At 41.1% G+C, this 17,789-nt stretch overlaps 1 protein-coding gene across 3 annotated transcripts in view; it reads right to left on the bottom strand.

Annotated features, from left to right (window-relative positions):
• Positions 1–4,229, bottom strand: part of LETM1 (leucine zipper and EF-hand containing transmembrane protein 1) — a 30,142-nt gene extending 25,913 nt beyond the window's left edge. The window contains exon 1 of one of the 3 annotated variants that reach the window (XM_060769300.2): positions 4,057–4,229. In XM_060769300.2, the coding sequence (XP_060625283.2) occupies positions 4,057–4,135 (79 nt within the window). In that variant the 5' untranslated portion in view covers positions 4,136–4,229. The remainder of the gene's footprint in view (positions 1–4,056) is intronic. The other 2 variants (XM_060769298.2, XM_060769299.2) reach the window with 2 other exon arrangements.
• Between the last annotated feature and the right edge of the window lie 13,560 nt (positions 4,230–17,789).

The raw sequence follows: 17,789 nt of genomic DNA, 5'->3' as shown, positions 1-17,789 counted from the left end.
TATTCTAAAAGCTATTGTGTTAACATTCACTAAATGAAACTGAACAATTTATTTGAACGTGCCATGGAAACATTTTTCTTATATTGTCACTGAAGTTGGATCAGAAAATCCATCCATAGAAAACAGCCTATGGTTTTCACTGGATGTGTCTCAAGTAAATTCTGTTTTGCATTTTCTAGCTGCACATGTTTAGAACTGGGTCTTACTTTATCCTGAAAAAAACCTCTGTGTAATTCAATCACTTATAAATGTGATGATATAATCATTTCTTCAAGGAGAAACACTGATAATGATAAGAATATGGCAATTTGGGATATTTTCTCTTTTGGGATAGGAAAGATTTTCAAATACAAAGTTTTACCCAATCAAAATACATTAAAACATGGAGCTTTTTGTGTCTATCATCAGTGTTTGAAAATAGCATTACACAGCACTCTGATCCAAGGGAGATTTCTGCAACTAGAAGCTGCTTTCATCTTCATGAGATAAACATGCAAATACTTTGTGGAATATGTATTGATCTGTGATTTAACTGAGAAATGGTAAAAAGCAAGTTGCTATTTTTCTTACTCTTTTCCTTTTCTGAAACAGAAGTGCTTCCCTGCCACCTTCAGTTAAAGATTATTTGAGAAAGGGCTCACTACAAGCGCTCATACATGTACATACTGTAGACGAGAGGTTTTCCACACAAGGAAAGACTCCGATTTGGGAAGGGCAACTTTTAAGAGTTTTAGGGCCGTTTCTTATTTCTCCTCAACCTTAACAGAGCCAGAGATCTCCCAGCTCTGAAGACATAACCCCCAAATGGCAAACTGTACTCTCACAGATATGTAAATTACCACTTAAATATTAAAATATTAACACTATGGCAGATAAATGATTTTAGGCCAGAAATAAAAAGAGAACTGCCGTTTCTCACGGCATACCTTAGAGCTGTGGTTGCCAACCTTTTTTTTTTTGACCGCAGACAACTTTGACCAGAGACCACTCTCTGACATTAGTACCAAAGAAGTTATGGATCGTTTTTTGGTAAACTTTAGATTCAGTTTGGTTATTTGGGATGCCGATTCAGAAAATTGCATTGGATAGAATACATCAGCTCTAGTTTTTGATACGGAACATATGCCATCCAGTAGTTGCAACAGTGTAGTAACGGTGAGGCCATGGACCATATTTTAGTTCTTGGGGATCATTGGTGGTCTAGGGACCACAGGTTGGGAACCACTGCCTTAGAGCTTTCCAAACATGGGTTATTTTGTGACGGAGTAATTCACTTTAGGAATGACAGGGCTGCCACTTGGTGGTGCTGAAGGTTTGCTAATATAGGCTGACTCCAAACATCTGACTTACAAACAGGGTGAGACAACAGGAAGTAAGAGAAATCTACCCCTCCGAAAAGAAATTCAGTCCTGAAAGAGCATGGGGAAAAGGTTTCTCCGATGCAGCTTTATCATCAATCCTTGTTACAACAACAAGCCAAATCTTTCAAAATCCAGTTATCACAGGCACAGAAACTAAGGTGAAACATTCTGAACAGGGACGCAGACAGCAAAACAAACACCACAGGGTGTTAACCCTTCCCTATGCTATCCAAATTTCAAGATATATATCGGCAGAGCGAGAGAGACATTCAACCGGTTACACTTTTAAAATGTACCTTTTCCGACTTACAAACAAATTTTGCTTAAGAACAAACCTACAGAACCTATCTTGTTCGAAACTTGGGGACTGCCTGTTCTTGAACTTTTGCCAGCATTTACATTTTGAGGCTGAATAAGTCTTATGCCATTTTCCTTATTCAGGGGGGAAACTCATTTCTAAATAAACAGGTAAATATTGTTAATACATAGAGCAAACATTCCATTTGATATGCAATTTATAAATGATGTGTTGTCATGTTGTTACACCTTAAATCGATAGAAAGGGCTTTGTTATAAAATATTAACGATATTTCTATGATCATCCTTTAAAAACAGGTGTCTCAACTGTTGCACCATTTCTGGAAACTGCATGCCTTATCAACTACGGGGCTTGAACGATGGCCACACTCAACATGTCTTGCCTGACTGCTACTATGTTGAGGCGGTTGCAGACATTTCGCTCCGCTCAGAATCAGGCTGTATAAAATCCAGATTGTCTACTTTGAATTGGATGATATGGCATTGCAGGCTATAATCTGCCTTAATAATCTGGATCAGGGGTCCTCAAACTAAGGCCTGGGGGCCGGATTCGGCCCTCCAAGGTCATTTACCTGGCCCTCACTCAGGGTCAACCTAAGTCTAAAACTATTTGAAAGCACACAACAGCAACAACAATCCTATCTCATCAGCCAAAAGCAGGCCCATGCTTCCCAATGAAATACTAATCTATATATGTATAAATGCTCTGTGCATTATGAGCGCCTTAAAAACAAAAGAACCAATGAACAAAATCACACCAAATTTGGCAACAAAACATCTCACAACACAAGGAGTGACCATCACTCAAAGAATATGATTTTGTCATTTGGGAGTTGTAGTTGCTGGGATTTATAGTTCACCTACAATCAAAGAGCATTCTGAACTCCATCAACGTTGGAATTGAACCAAACTTGGCACACAGAACTCTCTTGACCAACAGAAAACACTGGAAGGGTTTGGTGGGCATTGACTTTGAGTTTGTGAGTTGTAGTTCACCTACATCCAGAGAGCATTGTGGACTCAAACAATGATGGATCTGGACCAAACTTAGCATGAATACTCCATATGCCCAAATATGAACACAAATGAAGTTTGGGGAAAATAGACCTTGACATTTGGGAGTTGTAGTTACTGGGATTTATAGTTCACCTACAATCAAAGAGCATTTTGAACCCCACCAAAGAGAATTGGGGCAAACTTCCCACACAGAACCCCCATGACCAACAGACAATACTGAAGGCCATCCAGTCAAACTCCCTTCACCAGGATAAGAAAACGTAATCAAAGCCCTCCTGACAAAGAGCCATCCAGTCATAGATATAGATAGATATGATTCACACACACCACACAAATATAGTATCATAGATCTGAATGGGACCCCTGAAGGACAATTATATGTTGCATATTCCAGAGTAGGCAAACCAGACACTCTCCACATCAACACTGACAAAGAAACAGCAAGAAATACTGTTTGCCCACAAGCATCAAGAAATTACATATATTAGAAACCAACACTTTCTCATTACTTTATTTTCCAGATCAACAGACTGGACCACAGCAACGCGTGGCAGGGGATGGCTAGTAAGTTTATATTTGTGAAAATTGTTCTTCATTTTAATTATTGTATTGCTTTTTAGTGTTTTTTAAACCAACACTTTCTCGTTACTTTGTTTTCCATATCACCAGATTGGGCCACAGGAACGCGAGGCAGGGGACCGCTAGAAAGTTTATATTTGTGAAAATTGTTCTTTATTTTAAATATTGTATTGCTTTTTAGGTTTTTGTTTTGCACTACAAACAAGATTATGTGCAGTGTGCATAGGAATTCATTTATGTTTGTTTGTTTTTCAAATTATAATCTGGCCCTCCAAAAGGAACTGTGATCTGGCCGTCTGTATAAAGTTTGAAGGCCCCTGATCTGGATGATATGGCCGTGTAGAAGGGGTCTTAGATCCGCGCGGTGGAGCCAGGCCTCTGGATTCCCCGCTGAGCCTCGGCGCTCAGGCCTCGAGGAAGGCGAGGGCGAATTCCCCTTCGGGGCCAATCCTGAGAAGGAAGCTCCCTGGCAGCACCGCCTCGAGTCAGCGCGCGCGCCACAACCTCGACGGCCGATTAGCGGGCACAAGGGCGTGATGGGCAGTAGGCCTGGAAGTCTCTCAAGCCTCCAGGCTGAGTTTCTTGTCCTTCCCTCATGGCCCGCGCGTCTCTCATGACAGCTCAAATGCAAAGGAAGGGCTGGGCCAAGAAAGGGCGGCTAAGGTCGCCGGCATGCCTCGTAGAGGCCTGCAGACACCCCCCTCCCTGAGAGAGGCCTGAGGCGCCCACTCAGGCCTCCTTCCAAGAGCCCCCCAGCCCTTCTCCTCCCCTTCCTCCTCACCAGCCTCGGCCTCCCAGTGCAGGCGCCGCGGGAGGCAGGCCGCCCTCCGCCCGCAGCACTTGAGCAGCACGAACGCCATCCCCGCTGAAGAGGCGCAGAGCCTTCGCCGGCCGGGGAAACAGCAACTCCCGGCCTCAGAGGGACCCTATTGGACAGGCGCCGGCACCACGTGACCGGAAGCCCGCCCTCCTGCCTGCTGGGACATGGAGTCTCTCCTTGGCGCGAGGGCTGAGGCGGCCTGGGCGGGGCTGCTTGACGCCCTTCGGCAACACTCCGGTCAAGGCGAGGCGAAGTCTGGCTTCCGCTACGATTTCCAGCTTCCGGGTTGGCCCCGGCCGCCATGTTGGCCTTTTCCCAGTGGCCCAGCCCGCGTGTTTCCTTCCTTGGCGGATCCTCTTCAGGAGGAGCTTGAAAACGTGGTTGTTCCAGTGCGCCTTCCCGGAATAATGAACCCCCGAAGCACTTTATCTTGATTTAGGACTGCTTGTATTTCCCCATCAACGCCCCCATCTCCTGCATTTTGTCCATGCCTAGCATCTATGTATATAAAAATGCTCTGTGCATAATGAGTTCCTTAAAAACAAAAGAACCAATGAACGAAATCATACCAAATTTGGCAACAAAACGTACCACAAGGAGTGACCATCACTCAAAAATTAGGATTTTGTCATTTGGGAGTTGTAGTTGCTGGGATTTATAATTCACCTACCATCAAAGAGCATTCTGAACTCCATCAATGTTGGAATTGAACCAAACTTGGCACACAGAACTCTCTTGACCAACAGAAAATACTGGAAGGGTTTGGTGGGCATTGACCGTGAGTTTGGGAGTTGTAGTTCACCTACATCCAGAGAGCACTGTGGACTCAAACAATGATGGAACTGGACCAAACTTAGCATGAATACTCCATATGACAAATATAAACACAAATGAAGTTTGGGGAAAATAGACCTTGACATTTGGGAGTTGTAGTTACTGGGATTTACAATTCACCTACAATCAAAAAGCATTTTGAATCCCACCAAAGATAGAATCGGGGCAAACTTCCCACACAGAACCTCCATGACCAACAGAAAATACTCAAGGCCATCCAATCCAACTCCCTTCATTAGGGCAAGAAAATGTAATCAAAGCCCTCCTGACAGCCATCCAGCCATAGATATAAATAGATAGATAGATATGATTCACACACTCACAAATATAGTATCATAGATTTGAAAAGGACCCTTAAAGAAGGACAAGGATATCTTGCATGTTACAGGGTGGGCAAACCAGACACTCTCCACATCAAACAAAGAAACAACAAGGAATACTGTTTACCCACAAGCATGAAGAAATTACATATATTAGAAACCAACACTTTCTCATTACTTTATTTTCCAGATCAACAGACTGGGCCACAGCAACGCGTGGCAGGGGACAGCTAGTTATTTTTAAACTTCAATTACATTTGGCCCAGCCATAGTTTTAAATGTGCACTGTATTTGTTTATGTTTATGCTATTTGTGTATGTGTTTATTTTAATTGCTTTGCATTGTATCTGTTATTGCTTGTCTTGTTTGTATTGCGGGCTCGGCCTCATGTAAGCCGCACCGAGTCCCTTGGGGAGATGGTAGCAGGGTATAAATAAACTGTCATTATTATTATTATTATCCTCCCCAGGGAAGCCTGCTCACATGGCGTGAAAGTGGCTCTCCAACCTGTTGGAGGGCCGGATTATAATTTGAAGGAAAAAAAACATGAAGGAATTCCTATGCACATTGCACGTATCTTATTTGTAGCACACAAAAAAATACGATAATTAAAATGAAGAACAATTTAAACAAATATAAACTTACTAGTATTTCATTGGTGGTAATACGGGGTGAGGCAGCATAACTTCCTTTTTTCAAAACTTAATAAAACTCATTGTATGAATCAGAATTTTTTATTTTTTTATAATGTAGGTGCATACCAAAAGTTTTGTTTTACATAGTTTTGAAGATCAAATTAAGTAGGTGATGTCCCCCATTCTCCGTACACTGAGTAAACCGATTTCTAGCATTTGTCATGACTCTTGCCAGCATAGCAGGCGTTATGTTAGCCATTTCTTCCTGGATGTTGGTCTTCAAATCTTGTAGGGTCCTTGGACAGTTCACAGAAACACAGGATTTCAAAAAACCCCATAGAAAAAAATCACAAGGGGCTAAATCTGGACAGTTTTCATCCATGCGTGCGTATGTAGTAGGGCTGTACACTAGTGAAAATTTTGTAACTAAATTTCGTTACTTATTTGTTATAGTAATTGCGCAAGTTTCTCAAGTGTTTCTAAAGTTTCCTTAGTTAAAAATTTGTTACTCTAACAAGACTAAATAAATGTTACTATTTCATTACAGTAATTGTGCCATGTGCATTGATGCAGTAATTACTACCATTGGGGAAACTTCAGGGGCTCCTATATCCCTCATTTTTAAAGCTATTGGAGTTAAATAGTAGTAGAATACATTCACTACTGTTAGCCCATCAAGTTTCATAATGTTTCACTTATCCATGGATTTCTGGGGAATTTTCAAAGGGTTTATAAACAAACTTTTTAAAAAACGACAAGAGCTATCTACTTGAATTTTATACACAATGCACAAGATAACAAATCAATCCCCAGCAGTTTCAGAAAGATTCACATATCTGCAGATTTTGGGGGATTTTGAAAAATTTAGACAAAAACAATTTATCCCCCCAAAAAGCGACAGCAACAATCCCTTTTAATGTCTATTTGTCTGTATGACATACAACTACATAACTTCAACTTAGTACAGATTTATACTATTACTTTAGTCCTCTTTGCAGATTCAATAATTTTATGTATTATTATTAGACTGACTCTAAATGACACAGCTGGCTGCTGCAGCCTAGTGTATTCTAGGAAATGTAGTTTAGTGCAGGCATATGGCTTCTCGTTTCCCAAACTGTGCATGTGCATAATTAAATTACTATAAATGGGGAAACTGCAGGGACTCCTTTCTCCTTTCACAGCTATTAGGGTGAAACTTGCTACAATGGTAGAACACATTTACCACTGCTAGCTCACCAAGTTTCAGAACATTTCCCTTATCCATGGATTTTTCAGGAATTTTCAAAGTTTTTATAAACATTTAAAAAACTACAAGAGCTATCTCCTTGAATTTTCTATACAATTACACAAGATAACAGGTTAATCCCCCCCTCCCAACTTGCAGAAATACTCAGATATTACTGATTTCAGGTAATTTTTTTAAGTTTTGACAAAAACGTATATATTTTTAAGCCACAACAGCTGTCTCATTTCATGTCTCTCATACTAGCCAAGATAACTTGCATTTAGGAATTTCTTCCCAGCCCAGCACAGAGATTTACTTACTAGAAGTATTAGTCCTCCTCTTTACAGACTCAACGATTTATTGGAATTCTGGCAGGCTGCGGCTTCAGAGGGACAAATCTCTCCCCTTTCCTGATTAGGGCTATCTGGAACATGTAGTTTAAGGCAGGACCTTTTGAATTCTCTGGAGTAGGGCTCTTCACCTTCCCTAACTATATTTCCCAGAATTCTGTGATTTCTCAGTCTCTTTCCCAGCAAACTCTGCTTTCTCCCTGCTGCTTCCCTCTCCTAATGGTGAGAGGCCATTAATTTAAAGAGAAATGGCAGCCTTTTTCCACTTTGCTTTGCTTCGTTGTGCTGAAAATAAACTGATTTTGGGAGGCTTCTAAAGTTTACAAAATTCAAACAAAAAAGGATTGCATAAGTTTTTATTCTTAAGTGTTTGGCATAGACCACGCCCATGCGTCCGATATTGCATCGTAAGTACGAATTTAACAGATTTGATCCGATTTATGACTAACGAAATATTGCACGCTCCTAATTTATACTAACGACTGTTGAACCTGCATACAAAAGAGCACAAACTTCTGCATTTTCTGCTATCCTGAAAATCTCAAGGCCATGACAGCCAAAGAAAGGCAGGGCTTCTAGATGTCCTGAGGGAGTGCATCTTTTCATTCGTAGCTTCTGTAGCCAATTATGCAGCTATTGTTAAGAGCTTCCCATCTTTGTTCCCCATCTTTGCTTCCCTAGACATCATTTTGCCCCAACACATTTATAGTAGTGTTACATATTAATTGTTTCCTGTAGATAGTTGTCACTTCATGGAGAAGGGTTGCCAACAGCTAACCAGGAAAGCATTTTTTTGTGCGCACATGTCTGGCTCCTGCAACTATTAACAACTAATAAAAAAGGCCCCTCCTTTCCAAAATACTTGATCCTTTGCTTCTTGTAGGAGATCACTCCACATCTACTAATTAAAATATTACTACGCTGTCCAGCCCATGAGGCCAAGAGGCTGCATCATTAGGAGTACAGTGTCGAGACCGAGGGAAATCACAGTCCCACTCTATTCTGCTCTATTCTGCTTTGATCAGACCTCACCTGGAATACTGCACCCAGTTCAGGGCTTCAAGAAGGATATTGACAAGCTGTAAGGTGTCCAGAGAAATATAACTAAAATGAGCAAAAGTTTGGAAACCTAGCCCTATGAGGCATGGCTTTGGGAGCCGAGTATGGTTAGTTTGGAGAAAATCAGTTTAGGATGGGATGAGGCAACCATGCTTAAATACAGTAGTTGAGAGAATGTCACATTGAGGAGTGGGCAAGCTTGTTTTCTGTTGCTCTGGAGACTAAGAGCCCTTCCGCACTGCTGAATAAAATCTCACATTATCTGCTTTGAACTGGAATATATGGCAGTGTGGACTCAACCTAGTTCAAAGCAGATATTGTGGGATTTTCTGCCTTGATATTCTAGATTCTATTGCTGTGTGGAAGGGCCCTAGGACATTGAATCAAACTCCAGGAAAACAGATACTACCTAAGCATTAGGAAGAACTTCCTGGTGGTAAATACTGTTTGGCAGTGGAATATGCTGCTGTCTTAGACCCCTTCCACACAGCTGAATAAAATCCCATATTTTCTACTTTGAATTTGAATATACGTATGGCAGTGTGGACTGAGATAAACCAGTTCAAAGATATTGTGGGATTTTCTGCCTTGATATTCAGGGTTATATGGCTGTGTGGAAGGGCCCTTAGCATTTTTCTCTTATGGTTTTTAAGCAGAAGCTGAATGGCCATCTCTCAGGGGTGTTTTGATTTTGCTTTGGCATACGGTTAGACTAAATGGCCTTTGTGGTCTCTTCCAGCTCTATGATTCTACCTTTCTGTGGTGACATTGTGTACTCTTGTGAGGTAAGAGGCCACATTGACAGCAGCAGTGCTGCTAATGGGGACTCCCATGTCAGCCATTTGCTGAGGAGCTGGAATGAATGTGCTAAACAGCTACTGGGAAGTAGCATGGGGGGGGGGGGGGGCAGTGAAGAGGGTTGACAATGGTGGAAGATCGTACCAGAAACAACTTGATAATTGTGTGTAGAAGAAGGCAGTGGCAAACTACTGGTGGCTTTTACCTTGGAAACCCTATGTGACAAAATCCAAAATGAAATAAGATTACACTTCTAGGCTGGAGGGAAGGAAAGAGCAGTACAAATAGTACAGTGATTAATGACACAACTAGACTCAGACAGAAAGGACATCCAGTTGTTGACATTCTCATTAGTGAAAGGAAAGTCAAAGCTGCACAACATGTATTGTAGGTTATGGAATGTGAGGAGCATGTGTCCGGGAAAGCTAGACATAATAACACAGGAAGTGGAATGTATAAACACTGCAGTGTTGGGGTGAGTGAGCTAAAGGGCACAAGAATGGGATATTTTCAGTCTGGTAAATTACACAGTGTTTTACTCAGGAAAAATGAAAAGCAATTGCATTGTGTTAATAGGACCGATGTAGCAAACACAAGGGATGAAATGCATGGTCTAACCAAATAATATAAATTATTCAGGGAAACCTATAGCCATAATCCAAGTTTATGCTCCAAATGCAGAGAAAGAAGAGAAAAAAACTAAATGATCCTACACTGGAATCCAGGAGGTAGCAGTTTAGATTGGTATGTGTAGGTGATTAGAGCAATAGGAAACAGTAGGACCAAACATAGTTGAATTTGTTCTGGGATCAAGAAGTAAAGCAGGAGAGTTATTTCATTTTGTGGGTTCAATGATATTATAAATTGCAAACACATTCTTCAAGCAACGAAAGATGTGACTATATATGGATATCACCTGATGGCCAATACAGAATTCAAACAGACTACATAATTGGATACAGATTGTGAACTGCCAATACTAAAAATTAGAGTAAAGCTAAAGAATAAAATTGGCTCAATATTTGAGACAAAATGTAACTTGAAAAATAGCCCTGTAGAATTTAAACATAATGTAAAAATAGATTTTCTCTATGAAGCCTAATTGACCAGGAGCCAGAAGAACTCTAGACTAAAACCAAGGACATTGTCAGGAGGAATGCAAAAATACACTATCTGCAGCCAAAAAGAAGGAGCCTCAATGAATTACACATTAAACACTCTGGGCCATTAAATAGCTGGGAAGCAAAAAGAAAAGGGGACAGAAATATATTCACAACTCTGATTGCAACTGTTTAGTGACTTGTGTGCAGGAGAACAAGGAGAACTATAACAATAAATGCAGAGAAATAAATGATGACAGCAAATAAAAAGGAAGACATTTCATGAAATCAAATAAATTTAAACCAAATGTTGGGAAGCTCTGACCCAGCAGGGGAGCACATTATATGTATGTATGTATGTATGTATGTATGTATGTATTTCTTTAGGATATTTGTATCCCGTCCTTTCTTGACCTCCGCAGAGGGACTCAGGACGGCTACCAACCAGCACAGCACAGTGCCAACAACAGAATAAAGCAAGCATAAATACACATAATAACTTCAACTCTTAAATGTTGAAAAACATAAGAAGCACAATGGGGCAAGAAAACCTGGCTGAACTTGCACTTGTGAGTCCATAGAAGTTTATCAATGGAGCCTGATTTCTGTCAAAGTGCATTGACACAGATTTCAAGTGTTTTCAACAGACGGTGTGGTATTCTTTTGTAACTACTACATTACCAAGTAGAAATGAAAACTCTATGTAAACAATACACAGAATTGGTTGAGCACTTGGAAAAAATACTATTGTAGTACTAAATAAAATCTGCCACAAATCTGGAAGACAAATTATAACCCACAGATTGGAAATGCTCAACATGCATTCCAATTTTCAATAAAAGTTTTGTGTGTGTCAGGAGTGACTTGAGAAACTGCAAGTCGCTTCTGGTGTGAGAGAATTGGCATTGGCCATCTGCAAGGGGAATAGTCATGTCCCTGCACAGGGTGCTGGAGCTGACAGAGAGAGCTCAACACACTCTCCCCGGATTTGAACCTCTGACCTATTGGTCAGCAGTCCTGCTGGCACAAGGGTTTAACCCTTTGCGCCACCGGGGGGCTCCTTCAAGAAAAGTGATACCAGGGTATGTAATACCAGCACGACTATTAAATTTATTTTCCATGCTACTATACTATAGGCCGAGTATGATTGTCTTTCCAAAGGTAGAGTCTTGGTCATGGGTATGTAAGTGATTGCAGACACCTAGTCTGAAGACATCGATCTGCAAATGAAAGACAGTCATGACAAGAGTTTGCTTCTCATGCCTTCCTCTTGGGACATTTCTCCTTTTGCTCTCTATTCGTGCTTCTTCAAAATCTGTAGCACTGTTAGTAATAACTGACTTACAGTTAGAACGCTCGAGGGTCAGGACTTCCCATTACTCAGTGTTTATGCTACAGTTTTTAAGGTTAGCTTTAAGATCTTTAAATTTCTTTTGATGTCCACCAACATTCGACTTTCTATTCTTGAGCTGACAGTATAGTAACTGCTTTGGGAGATGGTGATTGGGCATTCGGACAAAATGGCGGGTACAGTGAGATTGATGGTGGAGGATCATTGCTTCAATGCTGGTGGTCTGTAATTTATTTTTTTAATTAATTTATATTCAAAGAATAAACATACTATAATTCAAAAAAACAAAGACATATGCAAATGAACAAATTACATCAAACACAAAGCCAAACAAAATCTTAATATAAAACAATAACCTACAATAACCTAGCGGCAACCAGACGCAGAGCCTTCACAGCAGTGGCGCCATCAGTCTGGAATGCTCTGCCACCTGAGGTTCGTGCCCTGTGGGACTTACCAGCTTTCCGCAGGGCATGTAAGACATACCTGTTCCGACAGGCTTTTAATGTTTGATACTGTTGTTTTTAAATTGTTTTAAATTGCTTTTAAACTTTTTTAGATTTTAGCTATTCTTGTAAGCCGCTCCGAGCCCCAGGGGAGTGGCGGCATATAAGTTTAAATAATAAATAAATAAATAAATAATAAACTAATGAAACCATTAAACCAAACCAATACACAAAACTTACATACAAAAGCAAAACTAATGAATGTAAAAACTAATCTACTGACCTCTCGCTCTCAATTTCATGTTTTTTTTAGTTATGTCTAGTCTACTCCCTTTAAGAAATATTGTATAACCATACTTCTGCATATTACTAGCGCATAAATCCCGCAGTCAATCCCCCAATTTTATATTAATTAATAAATCCCCAATCTCTCTTGAAGTTAGAAAAATACTTCGCTTACTCAGCCTAACCAAATTGTTCATCTTAAATATTTCACAAATTTTCGTTAGCCTTTATCATATACTCTAGACATCTTTTTTCCGTTCCATTGTACATTCAGAAACAGTCCACACAGAAGATCCTCATCCTCTTCTTCTCTTTTGTTGTATATGGATGTTCCCATAACAGTGGTCACTCAGCACTGCATTAATCTGCTGTCTTATGAAGTTAGCTACAGCTTTTCTATGTGGATGTTGCTGTTTGGCCTCAAGCCAGGCCTGTTGATAGATCTTATCTGTTTGCTGAAACCTTTGCTGAAACCTTTATGTACAGCTTCCAGAGAAATTTTCTCCAATCTTGCTGTTTGCTGCTGGGTTTTGGATTTCAGTTTCACCAAATTCTGGCCTGTCTGAATTGGCTCCTTAGTCAGCTTTGTTAGAGAATTATGCATTCCTTTCTATTCTGCTGTTATTTATTTTAATGTAATTCTCCGATCTGTTTACATTTGGTTAAATCCAACCGGTTCTTAATATTTGGCCAATGTGCCTTCCATAGCCATTTTGCCTTAAATTTATTAATGTATCTGACACAAGGTGGCAGTAAATACACTTTCTTCTTTTTTTCAGCGGTGCTGCTGCTGGCATTCTGTCACTAGGTTTATCCCCAAAAGGGAAGTTATTATAGCTCAAATATTTACTTTTTGTTTCTTTGTTATAGGAAAATTTATTTCTTAAGGCTTCGGGAAAAAAAAACTTTAATCCTTTGATGGGTGTGAACAGTTTTAGGTGTTACAATCGACCCACCACACACAATTTATTAATCTTGATGTTTCTTAAAAGACTTTTAAAAAGTCCATCAGCTCTCTGTGGAAGTTGACAACAGCTATTTCTAGTTGCATTCTATTTAATTTCTGATAAAAGATTTATATAACTCATGTCTTGAGAATGGATGTTAAATGCTGATGGGTTGTTAATCATCTAACATCCAGGAGTTAATCTCTTTAAAATCTTCTTTTAAAATGGCAATGAAATGTTCCTTTTCTGTGTGTTACACCTGCCATGCTGGGACGGGTGTTGTTGTTTTTTTCTAATCCTTAACAACTCTGTGGTTGCTAAGATAAAAACAGTGTCTTGATAGGACATCAGAGGCAGAACTGGGGTTTCATTAAAACCTCTGGGTTTTTTTTCTTGCCTAGAAAAGTACCATCACCTATTCCATATAACTCAGAACTGGTGATTATCCACAGGTGGTGATTTCTCCCTTCAGGAGTTTTGCAGATCAAATGTCAACATATTGCCATATTTGCCTGGTCTTCCAAGTTTGAGGTTTCTCATTCATACAGTTGTCTTACATCAAAACTGACTTGACGACAAGAGTTATACGGACTCTTTTACATCATGGATGTAGCTGAGGAGAAATGAAGAAGACCTTTTTTAAGTGTGCAGAATACCATTTGGTCATGTTGCTGTTGTCAAACAATCTCAGGTTTTGGACCTATACATTCAGATTCCTAAATGATGTGGGGAACATCTATAATAATCTCCCTTCAGCATATGCTTATTTCCCAAAACTCATTGAGACTAAGTAACAGATACACAATGAGGAACGTGTGGTTAGAAATAATGTCTCCCTGTTGTCATGTCCTAAAGGCAAGAAGTCACCCCCCAAATTAAGTCTGAACTCTAAAATAGTCTTAATAAGGATAGGTGCAGTGAGGGTCCTCAAACAGGAGTTTATCAGCAAGGAAGAAGTCAAGGTGGCCAGCAACTGTAACAAGAAGACACATCAAGGGGTAGAGAGGAAATGACTGTAAAAGTGGGGAGACTGGGCCTTGCACCTGTGTGGCAGTGGCTACCTTAATTGTGCACATGGGGTAGAGATCAAGAGAGGGTCGCAGCATTAAGGAGCGATGGCTGGACCTCATGCATGTCCCATAATGGCTACCTTCAATATGTCCATGGAAAAGAGAGTGAAAAGTGTGTTGGGGATGAGACCTTCAGGTCATTCTATCATCAACAGCCCTGTTCAAATCTTACAGATTCAGGCCCCTTCCACATAGCTGAATAAAATCCCACATTTTCTGCTTTGAACTGGAATATATGGCAATGTGGAGTCAGACAACCCAGTTCAAAGCAGATATTGTGGGATTTTCTACCTTGATATTCTGAGTTATATGGCTATGTGGATGGGCCCTCAGAATGGCGATTTATTTGATTGAGTCTTTTCACCTGGAATGCACTCCACTTTTCCTACTTTGTCACAAAGTATTACTGCCTTATTTTAGTGAGTCATATTATGAAATGTCTTAAGTATGGCAGTTTCATTTTAGTTACCTTGGCTTCTAGGGTGGAGGTCAGGCTTCATTTACTTATGGACTTATTTATCTTTTCAGCAGTCCACGATATCTGAAGAACCCTTCTCCAGTATTACATTCAAATAAGTTTCCTTCTAGTTTGCTTTCTTCACTGTTGATCTTTCACAACCAAATAGACTAGCTTAACTTTAGTATTCAATGATATACTGTATCTTGACACTTGAAAATATTTTCTTGTTCCTTTATAACTACCCTTCCAAGTTCTGGTCTTTTTCTGATTGATTGACTGCAGTCTCCATTCTCATTAACGACTGGGCAAAGATATGCAAAATTCTAAACAATTTAATTGTCTATTGCTGCTGCCTGATAGCTGTTTGACCTACTTAGTCCACATTCTCAGCAAAAGCCTGTGTTACGTGGGACACCATGTGAGTGATGCGAGCAGCACTGCGGCCCAGGATCACACAATCTCACACAGACAGCTAGCCCTGAGGTGTGACTAGAACAACGCTCCTTGGCGGGACTTAAAGAACTTAAGGTGGGAGTCCCTGGACCAGTGCCATTTTCTGAGTTTTTGGCAGCCAAGTCCCTGGCAAGTGTCCAGGAAAGGAAGAAGCCATGGTGGGCCACGCCTTAGTCACCTCCAGATTGGATGACTGTAATGCACTCTACATGGGGCTGCCCTTGAAGACGGCTCGGAAATTTCAATTGGTCCAACAGGTGGCAGCTAGGTTACTAACTGGAGCGACTTACAGGAAGCGGTCTACCCCTGTTTAAGGAGCTCAATTGGCTGCCGTTCATTTTCTGGTCCCAATTCAAGGTGCAAGTTCTTACCTACAAAGCCCTGAACGGTTTGTGACCCACCTACCTGCGTGACCGCATTTCTGTTTACGAACTCACGCGATCTCTTCGATCATCTGGAGAGGCCCTGCTCTTGCTCTCGCCCCCTTTGTAGGCGCAATTGGTGGGGACGATGGAGAGGGCCTTCTCTATGGTGGCCCCCTGGCTCTGGAGTTCACTCCCCAAGGATATCAGACAAGCCCCCACATTGGCAGTCTTTAGGAGGAGCCTCAAAACGTGGCTGTTCCAGTGTGCCTTCCCTGAATAAAGGAAATAATGCCCTGCTCTGATCAATTCCCTGCAAAATGTCCTCAGAAGCACTTTAACCATTGGGTTGGTCTCCCTACATTATCTTTTAAAGCCCTCCTGCTTAGATACATCCTACCTCTGTTCACGCCCCGTGTTTATTTTAAATTTTTTAATCTATTACATTTGGCCCATTGATAGGGTTGTAAATTTTGTGTGTTATTGCTTATATGTGAGTTATATTAATTGTACTCTTTTATTTGCTTGCTGCTTTGTTGTTTACTGATGTGTTGTTGGGCTTGGCCTCATGTAAGCCGCCCCGAGTCCCCTTGGGGAGATGGTGGTGGGGTATAAATAAAGTATTATTATTATTATTATTATTATTATTATTTTATTACAGCAATTGCAGCAGTGTGAGCAAAAAATAATAATAATGATGGATGGCCTGTGTTTCACTTCAGACTGAGAAACACTGCTCTGCCCCACATATTACTGTTAGAAAGAATATCATTGAGGGCCCTTCCACACAGCCCTATATTCCGGAATATCAAGGCAGAAAATCCCACAATATCTGCTTTGAACTGGGGCCCGTCCAGACAGTAATTTTATTGCATTAATTCCCGCAATAAAGGAAGGGCTGTCCAGACAGCTTTCTGGATAGTCCCAAATGAATTCTGGTTTGTAGAGAATTGATTTGATAGTGGATTTAATACATAAGCCCAGTAAACTGTGGGACAACTCACTCCCGCTCCCCCCAAGCCCCCAAAACTTTAGAAAAGTAAAATAAACTTACTTGGCCTCCAGTGCACTCTCGTAGCAGCTCTCCCAGTGTGTAGAAATGACTCGCGAGGAGAGTGGGGGGAGAGAGGAAAATCACACACCCCACTCTCCTGGTGTGTCATTTTTATGCCCCAGGAGAACTGCTATGAGAGTGCACTGGAGGCCAGATAAGTTTATTTTACTTTTCTAAGGAGTTTGGGGGCTTGGGGGAGGGGGCAGGGTCTCCAGGCTAGTCCCAAGAGAACATCTGGACACCCACCTCAGAAAGTGTGCGCTTTCTGGGGTGGGTGTGGACAGCCTCCCAAAAACGTGAATCCTTCTGGGATAAAAGGCTGTCTGGATCCTCCCTGGGTTATCTGAGTCCACACTGCCATACAATCCAGTTCAAAGCAGATAACGTGGGATTTTATTTAGCTGTGTGGAAGGGGCTAAGACATATTATTTTTAAAAAACTAGTAGTGGGACTAGTTGCTGTGAACAGGAAAGTGAACATATTTGTGGCCTCTAAATGCTACAATTGATGCTGAACATGAATTTGGGAGGCCCTGCCTAGGCAGTGACCGGCCAGACCAAAAAAAAAAGGATTTGGAACACCTGGTGAGACAGCAAGCACCAAGAAAGACTTTTCCCTCAATTTTCCCAAATAAAGTCTCACCAAGTTTAAGCAAAACCACTGAGGTTTTATTTCATTCCAGCTGGAAAGGATGATGACTGCAGTTATCTGCCCGAGGAGCCGACATATTCGCTGAGCAGAGAAATAGATTTATAGTGTCAAATTCAAATCTCCTGTGGCTGCCTCCTGGGCCGGCTCTTTGCGGATTGGTTGGAGTATCAGCTGGCCAAGAGGAGCGGCTGGGGAGGCCATGCCTTGTCCAATCAGGATGCAAGGCCCACTTCGGCCGCTCAGCCAATGAGCAGGGAGGGAGAAGGGCCAGAAGGGAAACAATTAATTGAT

This window comes from Anolis sagrei, chromosome 3 (assembly GCF_037176765.1).
Source record: "Anolis sagrei isolate rAnoSag1 chromosome 3, rAnoSag1.mat, whole genome shotgun sequence".
In the NCBI taxonomy this organism is placed as follows: domain Eukaryota; kingdom Metazoa; phylum Chordata; class Lepidosauria; order Squamata; family Dactyloidae; genus Anolis; species Anolis sagrei.
The sequence above is the reverse complement of the archived record's forward strand: the minus strand, read 5'-3'. Positions and strand labels throughout refer to the sequence as shown.